The sequence below is a fragment of the Talpa europaea genome (genome assembly GCF_964194135.1).
Source record: "Talpa europaea genome assembly, chromosome: 12".
NCBI lineage: Eukaryota > Metazoa > Chordata > Mammalia > Eulipotyphla > Talpidae > Talpa > Talpa europaea.
In genome coordinates, this window is record NC_140079.1 from 33,169,142 (window position 1) to 33,192,233 (window position 23,092).

Sequence of the window (23,092 nt, forward strand, 5' to 3'; positions counted from 1 at the left end):
ATAGCAGATGCCACTTGCCAGTTATATTCCAGGTGGCTAAAAAGAATCTATTATAAGCCTCAAAAGGACCAATGTTTTCTAATTCTTAGACTTTGGGTTATCATAAAATCTTTGAATACATCCTCAGTATAATAATCTTTAGGCATACTACTCCCATGTAACATTTTAAATACCAACTCAATCTTTTTCTCCTTTTTCTTTTTTCCTCCATTTTGGTAACTTATTTTCAATTCATTTTTTCCATATTTATCTCACTAGGGTATTTTCCCTGGTTAAAGATCACTTTGAGAGTGTTATGAATTTATAAATTTATTACAAGCAAATCAAGACACATTTCCTGCTATTTAAGAGTATACAATCTTAAAGACAAAGGAAACCAACCCATAAAGTCCTTCTAAGCTCAGCATCTGGGAGTTCAGTTGCAAGTTTTAGATTTTCAAAGCTGATTTTCTCTCTGGGTCTTTGGTTCCATGCAAACAACACAGCCAGCTGAAACGTCGTTACTTCCAAATCATATTGACCTACTTCATTCTTAAATGTTATCTATAATAAAACAATTAAAAAAAAAAACAAGAATCTTTTCATAATAAACACCATCTATCTACTACATATCTCTTACATGAGATTCTATATGAAAAAGACTGCTAGTTGTCTTCCAATTTCTATTCATTCTTTCTTACATGGTAATAAAGATTTCGCAGACCTTAATGACTGCCCAGAATAAAGGCTCATCTCCCAGCTTTCTCTGGAGCAAAATGTGGCCATGGACTGAGATCTAGCCAATGAGATGTAAGTGGAAATGGCCGGGGAAACTTCTAGAAGTTGTCCTTAAAGGTAGGCATACCCTCATCTTTCCTTTCCTGGTGGGCTGGAAGACAGACATAGGGATGATATTGGAATCTATAGACAAGGGCAATACCTTAACAATGGTGATATAACCAGAAGCCTATATGCCTAACAACTTCGATGGACCACAGATGTACTACGCCTCCTCAAACTTATTAAGAGAGAGGCAAAGATCCAGCTTGTTCTAGCAAATCTTATTTGGAGTCCTGCTACTTTCAGCCAAACCATAATCTGAACTAACAAGCCATCTACTTACAATTCCATTTGACATTAGGTGATGCCAATGTAATTTTCTACCACTATGATTTTTTTTGTAGAATTCTTCTACTTCAGGTATCAAATCCTCCAGTTCAGTGGGAAGTGAGACAAAGACTTTCTCAGAGCTTCTTGACCAAGCACCAGCATTCAGAATTTTAATATTAACTGAATCAGCTACAGACAAGAAAATAAAAATAAAATAACCTCAACAATGGATAAAATTAAAAATGAATACAGGGTAAACTTTGATTAAAAATAAACAAAACTAAATATTTTGTTAAAAGTGTCCTTTTGTTTTAAAATAAGCATTAGCAAGCAAATCTAGCATTCTGCTTTGCCTGATGTCTTCAAGGATGTGAACTTTCTAAGTGTTATCGGCAAGGCTTATTTTCAATCAGTTAGAAAACAAAGATACACTTTTAAATTTTTAAAAATATAACTATAAAATAATACCTGGTAATGCCAATTTATTATTTTTGTGCATTTCCTTAAAAGCCTGGTTCAAATCTTCAGATACTTTTATGTCCTGAAACATTCTAGCAAGTTTGTTTACATAATCTGCTGGCATACCAACTTCCTATGAAAACAAAAGGCAGAAGAGGCAATAAATAATACATAACCCAAAGTATATCTACTATCTGGAAAAAATCTAATGGAAAACTAAGACTTAAATGCTTCAATACAAAATTCTTCCTGTCACTTTCACTATTACAATGATTATAGTCTTTTTTTTTTTTTTGTGGGACCCTTGCCAGCGGCTGGGGAACGAACCAGCGCTGCAGATAATTGTGCAGAACCAGCGCCACAATTATCTCATTGTGGCCTCGCAGCCCAGCGCTCAACCGCCGCACCACCAGGGGAGGCCCTACAATGATTATAGTCTTTACCTGGAAAGATCAAACTTGATTCTCAGAAACTAAAGTGAATAGCAAGGCACTCCTGCCTTTCTTTGCAGGACTCCAGTACTAATTTCATTTACTGCAGTACAATGAAATAGCATCAGTCCCCCAGTACACACTGCAACTTTCAGTTATTACTACATATTATATGCAGTAATGCATGAAGTACAAACTTCACTTCTAGTTCCTCAATCCAAAACCACCACACAAATAACAGAAACCATCATAAACGATCAATCAAAATATTTCTTCAAAATTTGTCTTCATTTATTCAGCTCACCATAGACAGCAAAACGTACTTTCGTTGCAAACTGGTTTCCTAGGGATAAACTCTTACGACATTTTACAAAAATGGAAAATGAAAACTGGTAACTGGCCAACAAAGATGATAAAAATACACTAAAAATAAAAACAATGTTGGAACTAAAAATAAATATAACATAAATGGAGTTACAGAAGAAAGGGCTGACTGTGGTTGCTATATTGCTACAGCCAGAGCTGCAGACATTTTTGCAGAACAGGAACTTGGTGAAGATAAATTATCAACACAAATGAGAAAGGTAGTGACAAGAGAGTACGATGCACCAGAGGAGATGATGTCAGCAGAACCTTTCTCAACATGAAAGCCTAAAAGACAAAATGCTGGAAGCTGATCCAAACTAAAAGATTATTACAATTCTCCGAGGCAAAGAGATGTTCACTCTGTATTATAAGTCACATAAAAGGACAAGTGCTAGTCAAACTACCCTTCCTTTTAACACAGCTCTGTTGAACTATGATTCATCTACTATGGAATTCATTCTTCTAAGGCGTACTATCAGTGGATTTTAGCATATGTGCTGCTATCAATCATCACTATATACAACATTTTCATCACTTCAAAAGGAAACTCCACACTTACTATCACTCCCATTTCTTCTTCCCCAACCCAGCTCCTAGAAACTACAGATTTACTTTCTCATGGATTCGGCTATTGTAAACATTTGTTATTACTGGAATCACACTATATGTGGTCTTTTGGACTGGCTTCTTTCATTTAGTATAGTGTTTACAAAATTCATTAATGTTGTAGCATGTGTCAGTACTTTACTTCCATATTACCAAATAATATTCAATTATATGGAAAAAACCCCATTATGTATATCTAGCAGTTGACTGACATCTGGGGTTGGTTTGCATTTTCAGCTATTATAAATAACGCTGCTATGAACATTCATTCATTTTTGTGTGGTCATGTGATTCATTTCTCTTGAGTAAATTGAAAGGAGCAGAATTGTTGGATAAACTGAGCTGACTTTTTGAGCAACTGTCAAGCAGTTTTCCAAGGTGGCTGCACCAATTTCTTTTATCACCAGAAATGTATCAGTGTTCGATTCCTCCTCTTCCTTGCCAACGCTAGTCTGTTTTTTTTTTTTTAAAGATTTATTTATTTATGCATACAAGAACTGGGGTACAGGCCAGAGGTGTGGGGGGTGAGATGATTCATCAGAGACAGAGTGGGGAACAGAATAGGTGGATTGACTGAAATAAGCTGCTGAGGGGAGCAGTGGGCGAGTCAGGAGAGGTCTGCTGCACAATGTGGGTGGCTCCCTGGCAGGGGACTAAACTCTTGTGCTGCAGTGGCTGCAGATAACTTCATAGGTTGTGTCTTAACCCCCTGCGACACAAGAGAGGCCCTATTCTCTGTCTTTCTAACTGTACCTATTGTAGTGGAGTAATTATCTCATTGTGGCTATGACTTGCAATTTGCTAATGACATTAAGGTAGAGCAAATCTGCAGTTACGGGCTATTTAAATATCTTCTGTGAAGAAATGCTTATTCTAATCTTTTGCTCATTATCTATTTTAAAAAAAATTTCATTTTTATTTATTTATGCATAAAAGAACTGGAGTATAGGCCAGAGGTGCAGAGGGTAAGAAGAGTCACCAGAGACAGAGCAGAACAGTGGATCCACTGAAATACACCGCTGAGGGGAACAGTGGGCAAGACAGGAGAGGTCTGCTGCACCATGTGGGTTAGTTCCCTGACTGGGGATTGAACTCATGCCACAGTAGCTGGGGATAGCTTGATAATGCTGAGACTTTAGCCCCTTCACGATCAGGAAGGCCCCCCCCATTACCCCTTTACTGCTGAGTTATAAGAGTTCTTCATATATTCTGTAGTATCAAAAATATAAATTGCAAATATTTTCCTACCATTGTAAGTTTTTTACAAAGAAATGAAACACTAATTCTGAAAATTTCTTATGTTTTACACTAGTGTACTAAATACTTATTCATTTTACTATTTTTTTATTTCCTGTATACTTATAACAGAAATTAAGCATTTCTATGATTCTGACAAAATTTCTATATGTACAAGTCAGTCATTTTCCCCACTGTTTGTTGATATTAAGACTGCTTTGCAGTTTGTTTCCATAGTAATTTTTTATGAAATATTTAAAAATATTTTGCTATTTATTAATTTCTTTTTTGTTTTTGCTTTTTTAAATTTATTTTATATATTTTTACAAAATGTATGTATTTTCATCTTGGTTATAGTCCCCTTACAATTCTGTGGTACATACACACAATGGAATATTACTCAGCAATCAAGAAAGATAAACTCATGCAATTTGCAGCAACATGGATGGAGCTGGAAGGGATCATGCTCAGCGAAATAAGCCAGAAAGAAAAAGAATAATACCGGATGGTCTCACTCATAACAGGAATTTAGAAAACCTAAATAATGGGCCTGGAAAAAGACTAATTATAATAAAGTAAAAATCAAAATTAACAAGCAACTATAATCCATAGTAATTTTTAGTACCTCATACTACCATGCAAAGCAGGGCTATCTGTATATCTGTAATTTGAAATATCTTTATAAGAGACACATAAAACACACACATACATACTGTTAACACATATAATTATATAATACATAAATATATTACATATATAATCATACTATATATACAAATGAAGACATATACATTTTGATATAACTCAAATTCCATTAGAATGGACAAAAAGGAACAGACTTTATATTCTGATTTAGATTGCTAAATAAGCCATCCACTTTAAGCTGTTATTTCTTTTTGCTATTTAGAACTATTTATTTACCAACACTTCTATAATTAACCATACAGTACTGAAAACATCTTAAAAATGATTTGTGCTGTAACCTATTTAACAAGGTCAATTTGAATGACAGTGAAGATACAAAGTAGTGAAACAGAAAGAGCGAAGTAAGGCAAAGGTTTCTCCAAACATCCTTATTAATCAAACATACTGTATATGGGTGCCGTCTCCAAAAAAAGAAAGAAGAAAATATACTTTATTAAATATCACTTTTATATAATTGATGCTTTATTCTTATAAAATATTCCCTACTTCATTGACATTAGCATACCACCAAAATGTATTGCTTAGCACACATCCGAACCATGTTTTATTTTTTTTTAGTTTTTTAATAAACTACTTTATTGAGATATAGATCATATAGCATAAAATTCACCTATTTTAAGTGTACAATTCAATACTTTTTAGTAAATTTATAGATTTGTGCAAACATCCTCACAATTCCATTTTGGAACAATTTACTATCTGGAAAAAAGATCCCCAGTGCCCACCATCTGCTGTCAATTTCAAGCAACCACTATTCTGTTTACTGTTTCTATAAATTTGCCTTTTCTATATAGTTTGTATAAATGAATTATACAATATGTTTTATATTAAAAAAATCAAATAGTTAAAAAAAGTTACTTACTCTTAGCCACTCTACCATATTCTCTTCAATTTCACTATCAGCAGAGATGTCTAATATAAGACGTCGTGTCAAATGAGCTTTGTGATATCTCATAAAAACATCTTTGTTTTGTACATATTTAAGTACCAAGAGCTGCAAAGAAAACAAAGTTACTTCAATTCTTACATACTCTTCACCATTTCTCTCATTTAGATCTTCTACATTCCCCAACTGTCAAATTCAGAAATTTATATAAACATATGTAGGTAGGGGTCTACCAAACTGACCATCTCTGAAAAGTAACCAGTCCTGATTATAAACGGACTTTACCAATTTAAAAACAAATTTGAAACAGTAACCAAATAACTTTTCAGTTCCTGTATCATAAATTTCATTTTATATAAAACATGATTAAACTTTACATAAGCTCTTCTGAATTTTCTCTTTTACATATCTTCTTCACTTTTTTTCCTGATACTCATCTCCTTTCTAAGTCTTCTGTCTATACTTAATAGTTTTACTTCTTATTTTTTCCTCTTGGTATTCATGGGTTTACATCTCCTATTATGCTAACAACTGGAAGACAGATAAAAATGAAAGCAAATAACTCTTTGCTTTGAGATGGTGTCAGAATTATATGCTATTTTCCTTTCTGGCATAAAAGAATAAAAATTTTTAAGAAGAAAATAACTGCTGCTTAGAGATTTTGCACTGCAAAATTTCATATTAGTTACTTAGATATATTATTAAAAAAAAAACTAATGCTATCAGGACAGTCTTATAAGTAACACAAATATTCAAAGTAAGATAATTTTTTTAAATTGAAATAAAAAAATATTCATGTACCACTTCTTTAAGTTTTGCTTCAATCTCTTCAGAGGTTAATTTTTTGCTTAATGGTGTTTTTCTTAGCAACATATCACAGTAATTGGCAAGCAGCTCAGGGCATTTTGATTCAGGCTGAGTTTTTAATCCCACCCTAAAAAACAAATTAAAAACGGTTCATGAAAAATTATTCTTTACAAATTTTTTCTAAAGACACTTTTCACAAATTACTTATAAAAATCCAGTCATCAGGGCTGGGACTAGGGCTGCGCAAGAAGACACCTAGGGTGCATAATTTAAGAAGGTACTCACTTTTAGTGAAAGATTCAGTAAGTGATGTACATATGTACATTTGTAGGAGGAGAGCTAAGCCCCTAAATTTTGTACCCTAGGTGCTTCCTTGTTACTCTATAGTGATGGCCTTGCCAATGATATGTAAAAGACTATTCAGATACCTGCTAAGATACTTGTGAAAAACTATAAATCTCTGCATATTTGTAAATTAACCTTTAAAATTTTTTGTTACTAATATATCAAGATATAACTGTTACTTCACTCTTTGAAATGTATCCAATGTATCCTAAACTCCATAAACATGTTATGTTTATAAATATAAAAAATGGATATAAGAAGCTTTTTTATTTTAATTTTTAAAATTTTCTTACATTGTTGTTCATTTTTATACAATATTTGATTTTTTCCCTCAGGTGTAGTCCCCACAAATCTCCCACTATCACATCACCCACAACTGTCACCATAGTTCCTCTATAGGAAACTTTTTAGAGACCTTGTATCTCTATTCCACTTTACCAGGAGTGAATTGTATTTCTATGCTTAAGGTCTTGCATTTATTCTTTACCTTCTCTAAACTATACATGTAAAGAAGTTAAATTCAACATTTTATTTTATTTTATTTTGTGGGACCCTCTCCGGTGGCAGGGAGTGAACTGGCGCTGCAGAGGCTGCGGGCAGCCTTGCAACCCAGCGCTCAACCGCTGTGCCACCAGGGGAGGCCCTTAAATTCAACATTTAAAATTTATTATGTATATAAAATTCCATAATTACTTTTCCAGAGCTAAGTTATCTAAATCATTATAAGTATGCTATGTACTAAAACAACATAATCATATAGTGTGTATAAAATAAAGGAATAATGTGCAAAATTTTATTGCTTATGTGCCATTGCTAAACAAAGTGGATTTTACTGCTTTGCCCATATCAATTTTTCCTCTATCAATTATTTTAATTCCAGGAATCAAAGTAGGTTTTATTTCTACTTTCATAAATTGATGTCTTTGCCCTAAAAATCTTATTCACACTGTAAGTAGATAGGGCTGGAAAAAGTTTTTTTTTTTTTTTTAAAAGATTTATTTATTTATGCATACAAGAGCTGGGATATAGGCCAGAGGTGTCGGGGGTGAGAGGATTCACCAGAGACAAAGTGAGGAGCAAAATAGGCAGACTGACTAAATACACTGCTGAGGGGAGTAGCACACTGCTGAGGGGAGTAGTACACTGCTGAGGGGAGTAGCGGGCGAGACAGGAGAGGTCTACTGCGCCATGTGGATCAGCTCCCCAGCTGACAATGGAACTGGTGCTGCAGTGGCTGCAGATAGCTTCACAGTGCTGAGACTTATTAACCCCTTGTGCCACCAGGGAGGTCCTGGAAAAAGTCTTTTTCATCTTATGATGTTATTCAATTTGTTGAGCACTTCATACCTGAGTTATTTGCTACAAAAAAAAAAAATACTGATTCTAACTGAATCGTTAGAAATTTATCTTCTGTATATCAATACCTGTATTTCAAAATATTCCATTCCCATGCAATCTGGCAGTTTTTTTTTTATAGTTTTACTATGGAAAGAATCAAGAGAAGTAAGTATTCTTTGCAAACTAGGGGAGAGTAATTATGAAAGAATTGGAAAGGAAAAATCACAATGAGACTTTCCATTAGAAATCTCCATTTTAGAAAAGAGTAGATATGGAAGCTGAGGATTTAGAAATTGATTTCGTTACTACTATCCATGGAATACTCTAAGGAAATGTTTCTGTATCTCTTGAGGTAGACATATGCCAATCTGAAGGCCAATAACTTATCTCACAAGAATTTGTTTATCTTTCACCAAACTACTAGCATTGTCAGCATTTAGTTCCTGCCCAATTCAATGGTTTAGCTTCCTTCCTCAGACAGCTGTCAACCATTTACTCTGATTCTTTTTTTTAAGCTATTTTCTCTTTTGTTCTATAACTCTATTTATTTGTTTGTTTATTAATTTATTTTTCCCCACCATTATCTCTTTTTTTAAAAAAGATTTTATTTTATACAAGAACTGGGGTACAGGCCAGATGTGTGGGAGGGTGAGAAGACTCACCAGAGAAAGAGCAGGGAACAGAACAGGCAGACTGTTGAAATACACTGCTGAGGGGAGCAGCGGGCGAGCAACAGGAGAGGTCTGACGCGCCATGTGGGACCCTCGCTGGCCGGCAGGGATCGAACTAGCGCTGCAGAGGCTGCGGACAGCTTCACAGCAAGGCGCTCAACCACCTGCGCCACCAGGGGAGGCCCCATTTACTCTGATTCTTTAAAGGTAGTGTATCATTCTCTAACCCATCCCCTTATCTCCACTGTTTTATTCTTTGTTCTGCTGTTTTCAGTTTTTAGCTATTTTACTATGATGCAACTAGGAATGGTTTTATTTGTATTTTAACCTGCTTGGGATTTAAAGAGATTCCTGAATCTAAGAGTTGGTATCGTTCATCAATTTATACCTCCTTTTCTGTTTTCTATGGTCACAATTACATATTGCTATAGTTATTTTACCTTTCCTCGGGTAACAATTTCCACCCATTAGCCCATTAATATGTACCATTATTATCTTATCACTTCAAGCTTATTATTACTGATATGTAATTCACATAATATACACTTCATTCATTTAAAGCTAACAATTCAATGTTGTTACTGTATCACAAAGTTGTGCAACCATCATAAAAGTTTAAAACATTTTCATCATTCCAAAATGAATTTTCCCCATTTTTAATAAACTTCATTTTTTAAAATTTTTTTAAAAACAATATTTGCTTCCCCCCACCCCCTCAGGTTGAGTCTCCATAGAATTTCCTTCCCCAAGGCACTTGTGCACCATCACCACAGTCTCCTGTTCCTTCCCTCCCTATAATCCCTCTCCCTCCCTCCCTCTGACCCCTCCCCCTCCTCCTCCCCTGCAGTATGTCTCTGATTTATAATTGTCTGTTTTTCCTTTGTTGTGTTTTGTAATTATTTTTTTTTACATTGATGTTTTATTTGGTTCCACTATATTCCTATTATAAGTGAAATAAGCCAGAAGGAAAAAGAAAAATATCAGATGGTTTCATTAAAATGAATTCTTTATTCATTAGCAATCAAATCCCATTTTCCAGCTATGCCTTCCCTCCAGTTCCTGGGAATAACTGATCTATTTTCTATCATTATGGATTTCCTTATTTTGGACATCTCATATAAATGGAATCATATAATATGTGATCTCTTGTGACTGACTTCTTTTACTAGATATAATGTTTTCAAGGTTCATTCATATCAGTTCATTTAAAAAAAAAAAGTCTTTTTATTGAGGTTTAAAAAAAAGTTACCATAGTACACTTCTAAGTGTACAATTCAGTAGCAGCAAGTACATTCACAAAGTTCGGCAAATATCAACCACTATCTATGTCTACACATTTTTCATTATCCAAAACAGAAACCCTATCTATACCCATTAGACAATAACTTCCCAATTCCCCCAACCAAAGTCCCTGGTAGTGTCTATTTTACCTTTTGCCCAGTGGATTTGCCCAGATACCTCATATAGTGAAATGCTAAATAATATGTTCTTGGTACCTGGCTTATTTCACTTAACATCACAGCCTTATGTATCAGATTTTCATCCTTTTTTTACGCTAAATAAAATTCCATTGTATGGATATACATTTTGCTTATCCAATTATCAGATAATAGACATTTGGGCTGTTCTCATTTTTTGGCTACTAAGAACAATGCTGCTATGAACATTTACATACAAGATTTTGAGTAGTCATGTATTTTCATTTCTCTTAAGTATCTATACTCAGGAGCAAAAATGCTGTATTATATAGTAACTCTGTTTAACTTATTGAAGAACTACCAAACTATTTCCAAAATAATTTACATACCAACTCTATATGATTCCAGTCTCTCAAGAGTCTCTTCAATACTTGTTCATGGCTGTATGGTTATGAGTAGCATATCATTGTGGTTAAGCTAGTAATCTACAATATTTTCAAATTTTTATCTGTTAACTCCAATATGATGATCATTTAAGTCTGTTCTAAAATATTTTTTCTCTGAGTTGATCATGACTTTCTCTGCTTTCAGAAGACAAGCAATGCTACAATGGATAATGAACACCGTGTATAAAGAATCACTGAGTCACCAGATGAAGCTCTCTTCCATTAAGAGTGGGTTCTGCCTTTGCTCTAGTTACAGAAGAGGCTGTTAACTTTAATCCAGTCAGGAACCCAGTTGGTTCAAGACTGAGTTGCAGTTTTTATTATAATTAGTGGCTAATCAGAATCTAGGAAATGTCCCTCCTGAGTCCGCATTGGGAATCTAGTGGATTTTGTCAGTCCAGTCCTTCATGACCATCACATGCGCTTCTTTGTCCTAGGAGTATTGCTTAGCTGGAACTAAACTGAGATTCTCAGCTACTCCTTCTCAAGGAAACACAGCCAGAAATCCTCAGTTAAAGAGTAATCAAGTAATACTCACTTCTAGGAATCAAGCTGGTACAAACACTTTCACACACATACAATGACACTATACAATATTATTCACTGGAGTGCTACTAGTAATATCAACATATCATAAGCTACTTAATGTGGCAATAGGTTCAATTAAATAAATTACAGTACATCTACCAGATTGCATGTCATGCTCCTATTAAGAATAATAAAGTGATTTAAAAGACCCGTAGCTAACACTCAATGGTGAAAGACAGAGTGTTCTCCGAAAGTCAGGAAGGAGACAGCACTGTCCACTGCAGTCTATCACTGTCCTAGAAATTCTAGTTGGAGCAATCAAGCAAGAAAAAGAAATAAAAGGCATCCAAATTGAAAGAAGTAAAAATATCTCTATTGAGCAGATGTCATTATTTTGTATTTACACAGGGAGGTTACTAGAGCTAATGAATGAAATCAGAAAGTTTCTGAGTACAAGATCAATACACAAGAATCAGTTGTATTTTTATATACCAACACTGAACAATTAAAAAGGAAATTAAGAAAGCAATTCCATTTATAATAGCATTAGAGAGAAAGAAATATGCAGGAATAATTTTAGCCAAGGGTATAGAAGCTTGGGCAAAATGAAAGGATTATCCATGAAAAGTTGTAGCTTGGCATGGAGTGGCAGGACCCAGAGCATTAGGTGTTTAAGCCCAAACAGGCAAGGGTGTGTGGCATGGAGAAGTGCCAGGTATGGCATATGAGAAATCAAATAGGGAAGAAGGGTGTCCATGCGGGGAGAAAGCACAATGGGAGGGGTTAAGGTTTCAGAAGGATAAGGAAGGAATTCATGTAGGGGTGGCCCAGCTTGGAGAGTCACAGTCTCAGTAAGGTGAAGAATGCATCCACAAGGAAAGCAGACCTCGCACTGCACCTGTACATGCATGAATGCAGCCTTATGTTTGTCCACCGAGAAGGCCTAGGAGAAGTGAAACCCAATAAAATGAATATACCAAGCATCTGATCTTGTCCACTAAAAGGACCTAGTGCTTTGCAAGAAAATGGCTGATTCTGAGGCCAGATAAGGAAGAGAAGAAAATGAGTCTGGAAATGCTCATGTGCCAAAAAGAAGTTTCCAATCACATGGGTCCAAAAAGAAGCTCCCACTAGCAAAATCGAGCACAATTTAAAAAGTCTAAACAAGGAATAATAGTAAATTATAATCTACTGGTTAGAATAGGAAACCATAAGTCCATACTTACATGATAAATTAATGTTTCTACTGAAAATCTGATGAGCATTGGGATCTTCATATAGTTTTAAAACACTGTCACAAAATACTTAATTACAAAGAGAAAAAGAATAAATTTGCTGTGGGGAAGTCTGGCAGATACCAACTCAATGAAATGATCAAACTAAATAAGATTAGTAATGGGATAAATCAAAATCATGCACTCTCAGATAAGAGGCAATGAGAAAAACAAAATTTCACCTCTGTCAAAGATGAAAACGTGAAAATAATCATAAGGAAACATCACATTGATTCAAAATAAGGGACACTCTACAAAAGTAGGTGGTAATCACAAGTGTGAAGGTCATGGGAGTCAAAGAAAACCTTGGGAGATTTTCCACCAAAAGAAAACCAAAGAGCTGTAACAACTAAATGCAACACATGGTTTTGTACCATGTCCTTTTCCTTTGCAAATAAATGATGCGATCAATAATGAAACTGAAAGGTTCTGAGGTTTTAGAGGGCAGTATATAACAAAGTCAACTTCCTGGCTTTGATAGTTATATTGTAATTATATTTGTAGAAAATGTACACTACTGTACTTGGAATGATTAACTTCCAAAGAGAAAAAAATAGTAAGGAATCGTACCTACAACCTTATGTACACAAATTTGACAACTAAGAGAAATGAACAAATTCTTGGAAAAGCACAACTGACCAAAACTAAAGATTGATTAAATAAAAAAGCTGAATAGCCTTATATCTATTAAATAAATTGAACTTTTAATCAATATTTGCCCATAAAGAAAACTCCAAGCTCAGATGGTTTTATTTATAAATTCCATCAAATACTTAAGGAAGACGTAACAGCAATTTTATTAATTCTTTTAGAACATAACAAAAGGTGGGAATAACTCCCAATCCTTTTTATTAGGTCAGCATAATCCTGATACCAAAAACTGACAAAAATGAAAAATGTAAAAGTCACAAAGATGAGAAAGGAAGAGGCACATCCTTCATCAATACAGATGAAATTTTTTTTTAACAAAACATTAATGACATTACAAGAATATAAAAAGAATACATCACTAAGTAGGGCATATTCTAGGAGTTCAATTGATTAAATGCTTGGTAAAAAAAAAAACAACCACAATATATTTCACCACATTAAAAAGAAGAAAAACTTTTTTTTTTAAGATTTATTTATTTATACAAGCACTGGGTACAGTCAGAAGCGTGGGAGGGTGAGAGAATTCACCAGAGCCAGAGCGGGGAGCAGAACAGGCAGAAGGACCGAAGTACACTGCTGAGGGGAGGAGTGGGCACAGCAGGAGAGGTCTGTGTGCCTTGTGGGACCCTCGCCATCGGCCAGAGATCAACCAGTGCTGCAGAGGATGCAGCAGCTTCGCAGCCCAGCACTCAACCACTGCACCACCAGGGGAGGCCCAAAAGAAAAACTTCATAATTATTTCAACACAGGGCCTCCCTGGAGGTGCGGGGATTAAAGACAGTGTTGTCAAGCTATGGGCATCACTGTAGCACACCATCCTTGGCCAAGTTCCATCCCCTCCCAGCCAGGGAGCAGTAGGCCTCTTCTGTCTCGCCTGCTGGTCCCCTCAGCAGTGTACTTCAGTAGCTCTGCCTGTTCTGCTCCCCACTCTCTCTGGTGAATCCTCTCACTCCACCCACACCTCTGACCTGTACCCCAATTCTTGTACGCATAAATACATAAATCTTTAAAAAAATTATTTCAAAACAGAAAAGGGGTTTAATAAATGCCCAAATCTATTAATAACCAAAACTTTGAGCAAATTAGGAATAAAGGACAATCTAATTAAGAACATCATTGAAGGGCCTCCCCTGGTGGCACAGCGGTTGAGCACTGGGCTGCAAAGCTGCCCGCAGTCTCTGCAGTGCCGGTTCGATCCCCGGCCGCCGGGTGAGGGTCCCATATGGTGTGTAGAGCTCTCCTGTTGCCCACTGCTCCCCTCAGCAGTATACTTCGTCAGTCTGCCTGTTCTGTTCCCCACTCTGGCTCTGGTGAATTTTCTCACCCTCCCGTGCTTCTGACTGTACCCAGTGCTTGCATAAATATATAAATAAATCTTAAAAAAAAAAAAGAACATCTATGAAAAACTTCAGCTAACTCTGCACTTGACGAAATATTAAAGGTTTTCACTGTGAGCACGACAAAAAGGGCAAGGATGCTCACATCTATTAAACACTATACATTATGATCCGAGCTATTACACCCAGGCAAGAAAAAGAAATAAGTTGTAAAGATTAGAAAGGAAGAAATAAAGCTGTTTCCAGTCACACATTACATAAGTGCTTACATAAGAAACATGAAATTTACAAAACTACTAGAACTGATAACTTCAACAAGCAACAGGATATAAGGTCAAAATATAAAAATCAACTATTTCATATACTAGCAAAAACCTAGAATATCAAAAGCATGCATGGGAAAAAAGTACAAAATCATACCACCTGACTTCAAAACTTACCACAGAAATACACTAATCAGGACTAGGTAGTAATCACCTAAGGATATCCAAATAAATCAACATAATAGAATAGGAAGTCCAGAAATGCACCCACATTTTTAAGTCACTTGAATTTTTGACCAACACAGTAGGGAATACAAAGTATTTCCAACAAATGGTGCTGAAACCACTTGCTGTTCACATGGGGAAAAAAATGAAATTTAACCACTAACTTATTTTATATACAAACATTAAGATGGATCTGAGACCCCAAGAGTCAAAGCTAAAATTACAAAGTTTCTAGAAGAAAAAAAAGATGATTTTCGTAGAGGTAGATGGAGGATTTTTAGACAAAACAAAGAAAGCAAAAACCAGAAAAGAAGAGCATATAACCTACATAAGATCTGTATACAGAATAGATAATAATTATTACAGAATTATAATAATATAATTCCTATAGCTTATAGTAAAAAAGAACGCCCCCCAATAAAAGGCAAAAAATTTGAATAGCCATGTCATATAAGAATACCAAAAAAATAAATTAAAAATGCTCAACATTAATAGTCATGAGTGAAATGGGAATTAAAACTATAATGAGATACCAATACAAAATCTAGAATGACTAAAATTACAATGATTGATAACACTCAATGCTGATAAGAATGGGGGTCAGTTGGGTCATACTTTGTCAGCAGGACTGTAAACAGAACAACCACTTTTGAAAACAAACTATTGGGATATGCAAAACATGAATCTCAAAAACCCTAAGGAGAAATGAAAGAAGCTTTACACAATTAAGTATATATGACTCCATTTATATGAAGTCCTAGATCAGGCAAAATAATCTATTTTTGAAATAATCAGAACAATAGATACCTCTGAAAGGAAGTATGGGTGGGACTGTCTGAGCATGAGGTAACTCAAGAATGATGAAGGTATTGTACATTTTATTTTTTTTTAAGATTTATTTATTTATGCATATAAGAACTGGAGTACAGGCCAGAGGTGTGTGTTGGGGGAGGTGGTGGTGGTGAGAGGATTCACCAGAGACAGAGTGGGGAACAGAACAGATGGATTGACTAAAATACACTGCTGAGGGTAGCAGTGAGTGAGAGAGTAGAGGTCTGCTGCACCATGTGGGTCACCCCACTGGCCAGGGATGGAACTCGTGATGCAGTGGCTGCAGATAGCGTCATAACGCTGTCTCTTAATCCCTTGTGCCACCAGGAAGGCCCCAGTGTTGTACATTTTAATAGAGTTATAGGTATTTGTAAATTTTCACAACACTGTATACTTGATATTTATGCAAATGATTGCACATAAATTTTTCTTCAAAATCTAAACAAACACCAAAATCATTAAAGACTGCATGCTGAAGTGTTTAGGGAGTAAAGATTACTGATGCATTTAAAAAGTTAACTAGTGGGGGACTGGGAAATACTTATTTGAGAAAGCTGCTTATTTGGGGACATGGGAGTATGAGGAAGACATTTATATATTCATATGAAGAGATCCCAAGGGGTAATGTTATCCCATGTATCTCACAATTTAAAGAGTGTACAATAAATGCCCTGCTAACTATGTCAACTATTATGGCATCATGTGACCCAGGTGTCCTTCACTTACAGAGCCCAAGAATGACAAAAATGTTTAAAATTCAAAAATCTGAACAATTACTTTCCCTTATTAAGAAATGTTATTTTAAAAATATTTTAACATTATGAATAAAATTGGTTTATAATCGCAATTCTCAGCTAGAACATACATCAAAAGATATTTCCATTTAACCTTTAGTGCTACTCTGAGGATATAGTAACTATCTCAGATTTATTAATATTTCATTAAATTTTGATTCAGATTTTCTGTAACAGACAGCACAAGTAACTTCATTTTACCAATGAAAGATCTTTTTTTTAAAAGGGAATATAAAAATCTACATTGAAATTTATTTCTTTTTTTTTAGCATATGGTGAAATGAATCACAATCTATGCCTGTATAGGTAATAATATAACTTTAGTGGCTAGTGGCTAATAAGGAAGGAAAAACAATCAAGGAGAAACTGTAAAAGATTTAAATTTGTTTTTTTACATTTTAAAAGTATAAGTTTATTAGGCAAAGGAGAAAGAGAGACGCACCTACATATTCACAGGTGGGGGGGAGAGCTGCCCACATTTTTACTTAGAAAACATGTAGTCCTTATGGATGGAGCTAGAAGGGATTATATTCAGTGAAATAAGTCAGAAGGAAAAAGAAAAATATTGGATGGTATCACTTATAGGAGGAATAGAGGGGAACCAAATAAGGAATCAGGGAGAAAAATAACAACAATAAAGAAAATGTCACCCTTAATGACCAATAAACTTTAGCCCTTAAGGGTGTCAAGTGAACATACAATTAAAAACTGAGAGATTGTAAATAATCAAAAGAACCAAAAATCATAAAAGTAAACAAAACTAAAACTAAAAACAAAACAAAAAAACTAATAGGACAAGGGTTAATGGTACCTTGCATATTCAATAACAGATAGTCCAACAATTTAAGAATTTTAAAAATAGTGAAATTTTTAAAACTTACCCTTTTTGCTTCAAAGGTAATTCAAGTTTAAATATGGTAGCATCATTAACAACTGCTTTATATGCCTGCAAATAATTTCAAATGAAATATGAACATTATTTCTATAATTAAAATACACAGCTAAATTGTTACAATTTCAAAAACACATTGAAATGATGAATTAGTTTTAATTTTTAATGGTGTTATCTGGCCTTGTAGAATTTTTTCAAGTCAATGACTTTTTTTTTTAAAGCTTTATTTTTATTTATTTATGCATATAAGTAAGAACTAGGGTGCAGGCCAGAGGTGCTGGGGGTGAGAGAATTCACCAGAGACAGAGTGGGGAGCAGAATAGGTGGATTTACTGAAATACATTATTAAGGGGAGCAGTGAGTGAGACAGGAGAGGTCTGCTGGCCATGTGGGCTAGCTCCCTGGCCAGGGATCAAACTCAGGCCACAGTGGTGATAGTATGATAGTGCTGAGACTTAACCCCTACGCTACCAGGGAGGCTGAAGTCAATGAGTTTAGCATGTTCCTTGCCGTATTATGATTATTACTATCAAGAGAGGGTAGGTCTTACTGCTGCCTTGTAACTACACTATTTCCTCCTGTCTACACATTCTCCTAGACAACATTTCTATACCATCACTTTTCTCTTCAAACCTCCAGTATTTCCTCCTCCATGTATACTCTCAAGCTGATGTGGCTTCCTATTTCATGGATAAAACTGAAGTAGTCAGAATCCTCTCCTATATCTCCTGCATCATTAACCTTTCCCCTCTTCATTGCTTCTGTTGCCCTAGCATACAAACATATTGTAATTTTCTATATCTTAAAAATTCTTGGTTTTATCCACTTTCAGCTACTGCCCCAGAATTTCTCTCCTTCCCTTTAAGCTAACACCCTGGAAGAAAGATCTAACTCGCTGTTCTCCAATTTATCTACTGCCATTCTTATAGGAAACTACTGTACCACGCTTTCATTCCATTAATCCACCTAATCCTTGTCAAAATCACTCACAAGCTCCACGATGAAGACAAAGGTTAATCCCCATCTTATCTGCTCTATCAACAGCATTTTAAAACAGCAGATCATGCCCACTCCCTGAAAGTGCTTCTCCTATTTGTGTTGCATACCACTCTGTCATACCACTCATGCCCTCTCCAAAAGAGAGAACTGACCTTTCTGACAACTAAATTTAGAACACCCAGGTCATAACTCTGGTGATTTTGGCCAGTGTCAGTGCTATAATCACCTCTATATACTGAAGCTCCCAAACTTATTTTCCAGATACATGCCCTCTCTTAAGCTCTGGGTCTGACATTGCCATGTGGATATTTATTAACTGGTCTAGAACCAAGCTCCTAATCTCTCTTTAACTAGCTCCTCAAAACCTGCTTCACCTAGGTGCAGCGGTTGAGCGCTGGGTTGCGAAGCTGCCCAGCCTCTGCAGCGCCGATTCGATCCCCGGCTGCTCCCCGGCCACTGGAGGAGGGTCCCATATGGCGCGCAGACCTCTCCTGCCGCCCGCTGCTCCCCTCAGCAGTGTACTTTGGTCCTTCTGCCTGCTCTGCTCCCTGCTCTGGCTCTGGTGAATTCTCTCACCGTCCCATGCTTCTGACTGTACCCAGTGCATGTATAAACAAACCATCAAACAAAACAAACAAATAAATAAAACATGCCTCTATAATAAATAAATAAATAAATAAATAGAACCTGCTTCACCTAAAGTTTTCCACATCTCAGCACAGTTATTATTTTAATTGACCAGAACAAAAAACTGAGTGTCACATTCTGAACAAGTCTCCTTCTATCACATTCTACATTGATTTATTAGCAAACCCTGTGTAGTCTACTTTCATAACATAATCAGAATCCAACCACTTTTGACTATCTTTACCACAGTATCTCTGGGTCAAGCTTCTATCATTACTTAACAGGTTCTTAACTGATATTCTTGCTTCTTCTCTAGCTCCCCCCTTCAGTCTATTCTTTTTGCAGCAGCCAGGTGATACTGTTAAAATGTAAGTCAGGTCCTGTCACTCTGTTCAAAATCTTTCAATGACTTCCCATCCTACTAAGAGTGAAAACCAAACTCTCTACCATGGCTCAGATTTTATGATCTGCCTCTTATTGTCTCTTTGACTTCATTTCCTGCTATTCTCCCCTCAGTCAACCCTCTGTGGTCACCAAGACCTCTTTCTTCTTAGCTCCCGGAACATGGCAAGTATATTTCTACCTTAGAGCCTTTGCATCTGTTCTCCCCTCTGGCTGAAACAATCTTCCCTCAGACAACCACATGACTTAATTCCTTCAGCATCTTCAATTTTAATTCAAATATCATCTCAATGAAGCCTCAGTAGGCCACCTAATTTATGTTTTAAATGACCTCAGTAACTCCATACCCCCCTGAAAACGCTTTCCTCAGCCTCCCCTCTATTTATTTAACTGAAGAAAGTTGGTTATTTTTTTAGAGTCACAGGGAATAAAATCTAACTTGCAAAGTAATGAAAGGTAATGAAGAGGGGGGAAAAGCCAATGGCAACTTTGAGTGATAGATTTGTGATATTTGAAAGACACAACTCTTAGGATAATACTAAGTTTCATTATCAATATCCCACACAGGATGGAAAAGGAGGTATGAGAAGCAAGGATAAATTTGACACAGCTCTCACAGGAACTCTATGAAAGAAGAGAGTACAGAAGAATCAACTCTGGGACATGATAAGGGTTGGGAAATCAATGAAGTTCCGGGAGAGCTGTAATTTGACTTAAAGAAAGGATGATCAGGATGATCAGGAATTCAATAATCAAATATTCAGACTTTCTCTGAAAAATGAGGACAAAAGCAACTTTCTAGCTAAATTGTAGTTCACAACTTAACCAATGCTTACAAAAACAAAAATAAATATAGTTATTGTGAACTAACAGAGAAAAAACTAGATTTTTAGCTTGTAATTTAGAAGCACAATGAAACAAACTTAACAGTAAATGATGACAGTAGTGTTAATACACAGGAATATTTACCTTATCTCTTGCAGTGAGAAATCGTGGATCATCTTGAAAAGCTTCTTTGACAAGTTTACTAAATCTATTAAACAGTGTAAGTAACTGCTCAACATATTTCTCAGAGTCCTAGAGACAAAATTATTTTTATCAATTTAGTTTTTAGAAATAAAATAAAACAAAAAATGAGAATACATACATACATACAAACAATTGTATCATGTTTATTAACTATCGCTTTAAATTTTTGGAAATTTTTTCTTGATTTTTTTCTTGAAATCTAAAGATGTTTCAGTATTACTGACCTGCCATCAATTATGATATTAAATACCTGTCCTGGATTTTAAAAAAGCCCTTCACATACATCTATCACTGCCATTGAGGAAAACTTACAGTAGTAATAGTTTCAGCAGCTGCCACCATATCTGCCAGGCCAGCACTAATGATATGCTCCTCCAAGTCTTTCAACATTGGCTCTATCCCATTAGGAACTTTGTCCATCAATGAAAACATTAAATGTAATTCTGAAAGGATAGAATATACTCATGTAATGATGCCATTCATTAGAATAAATCTTTTCTTTAAATTATATCATGGTATACGTATAGCATGTCTATGCAAGTAACAGTGTGGAGAAGTATTAGTTGGAGGGTGTTAATAGTATTCTGTGGGTACAGTTAGTTCAGGAGTTATTATGACAATTACAGATTGTCAGATTGACAAAAATGATTAATTTTTTTTAAAAAATGATTTTTTTGACAAAAATTATTCCTTAAAAGAATTATAGTTAAAAGTGATCACACATTGCAACCCTACTCTTAAAAAAGTGAGTCATTTGACCTCCAACACAATGGAATATTTTTTATTCTAGGAAGTAAAAGAGTTTATACAGAATAGTACATTTAATTAAATATAATATTGAATATATAACCATGTTGAGGAGTAAAAAAGCTATATTAGTCAGAATAGTAATTATAAAAGATAAAATAAAACTGGATCCATAAAAATTTTTTCACTTTATAAAAGAACTTTCTTACGTTACATATACTATTTACATGACCTTTACCAAAATCTAACCATAAAGAACTGTTGCCATTAAATAAATCCTTTGGAAGGGAGTACAAGATCAGACATAACTACTTAGCTTTGGAAACAGAAACTCAAACATTTCATTTATGCTACTAAGTAGTATGCTTTCTTCTATATAACTACATCAAAAGAATGTATGAACTTAAGTGAGTTTAAATATGACTGTGAAATAACATACAATAAAAACTGGAGAGTAATATGTCAAAATGTTCAAAATGTGGTTAACTCTGAGTAACGGATGTGGGTAAATTTCACTGATTTTCTTTTTGGTTGTGATGTACTTGCTATATCCCCAAATTTACCTTAATTAAGAAAACTTTTAGGTAATTAAAAAAATACATCCCTCTTCCAAAAAGAGGGATGATAACTGTTAATGCAGTGCTAAATACAGAATACTGTCCTATACCATATGTTTATAATTTTTTAATTTGATTTTTTTTAAGATTTATTTATTTATGCATAGAAGAACTGGGTGAAGGCCAGAGGTGTGGGGGATGAGAGGATTCACCAGAGACAGAGGGGAGCAGAACAGACGGATCGACTGAAATATACTGCTGAGGGGAGCAGCAGGTGAGACAGGAGAGGTCTGCTGTGCCATGTGGGTCAGCTCCCTGGCTGAGTTTCGAATTCAGGCCATAGTGGTGATAGAATTGAAACAATCAACAAGCCACCAGGGAGGCCCCCTATGTTTTAAATTAAAATTAGCCTTTAAATGAAGAGTCCTACACTTAATAAAAAAATTGAAATCTCACACATATGCACATACACACAACAGTATTGATACCAAAGGAGTGAAAATGCTTAACATATAATCTTATAAATGTAATTTGTAACTGAGCAAAATAGTAAATCATTTAAATATAGTTTACAGTAACAGATATAACAGAATTACCTAATGGCAATTTATTAAGCAATCTGTTTCAAAAATGCCTTCTGAAAAGACTGTAAGAACTTGTGATGTTTTACCTACTTTCAGTTTCATTTCGCTTGATCATGCCTTGGCACTCTGCTAAGATAGTCTCTTTAAAGGATGTCACCAGGGCATTTACACAGCATTCCATGAGCTGAAATACACCACAAATTGGTCAAGGTGACTAGAAGCACAAATAAGGACAAATCTATTCCATTCTACTTTGTTTTATAGCTCCATTAAGCTGCACTGTTTAACTACAGCAAAAAGTTAAGTATAATGAAAGTATATTTTACTTACCCTTAATACAGAATTGTTGAAGATGGATACTCTACTCTAGTTACTAAAGTATCTTTCCCCCTAAGGAAAATGCTAGAGTTTAGATTCTCTTCAGAATTTTTTTTTTAAAAACTTTTTTTTTTAAGATTTATTTTTATTTATTTATACAAGCACTGGGTATAGTCAAAAGCGCGGGAGGGTGAGAGAATTCACCAGAGCCAGAGCGGGGAGCAGAACAGG

General features: G+C 35.2%; 1 protein-coding gene across 1 annotated transcript in view; it reads right to left on the bottom strand.

Annotated features, from left to right (window-relative positions):
• CUL5 (cullin 5) overlaps positions 1-23,092 on the bottom strand; it is a gene marked incomplete at both ends in the record, with an annotated part of 71,410 nt that overhangs the window by 5,570 nt on the left and 42,748 nt on the right. The window contains 9 exons of the mRNA XM_084249944.1: positions 382-543; positions 1,103-1,278; positions 1,558-1,681; positions 5,755-5,886; positions 6,580-6,712; positions 17,588-17,652; positions 20,596-20,703; positions 20,968-21,098; positions 22,634-22,727. Coding sequence (XP_084106070.1) covers positions 382-543; positions 1,103-1,278; positions 1,558-1,681; positions 5,755-5,886; positions 6,580-6,712; positions 17,588-17,652; positions 20,596-20,703; positions 20,968-21,098; positions 22,634-22,727 — 1,125 coding nt within the window. The remainder of the gene's footprint in view (positions 1-381; positions 544-1,102; positions 1,279-1,557; positions 1,682-5,754; positions 5,887-6,579; positions 6,713-17,587; positions 17,653-20,595; positions 20,704-20,967; positions 21,099-22,633; positions 22,728-23,092) is intronic.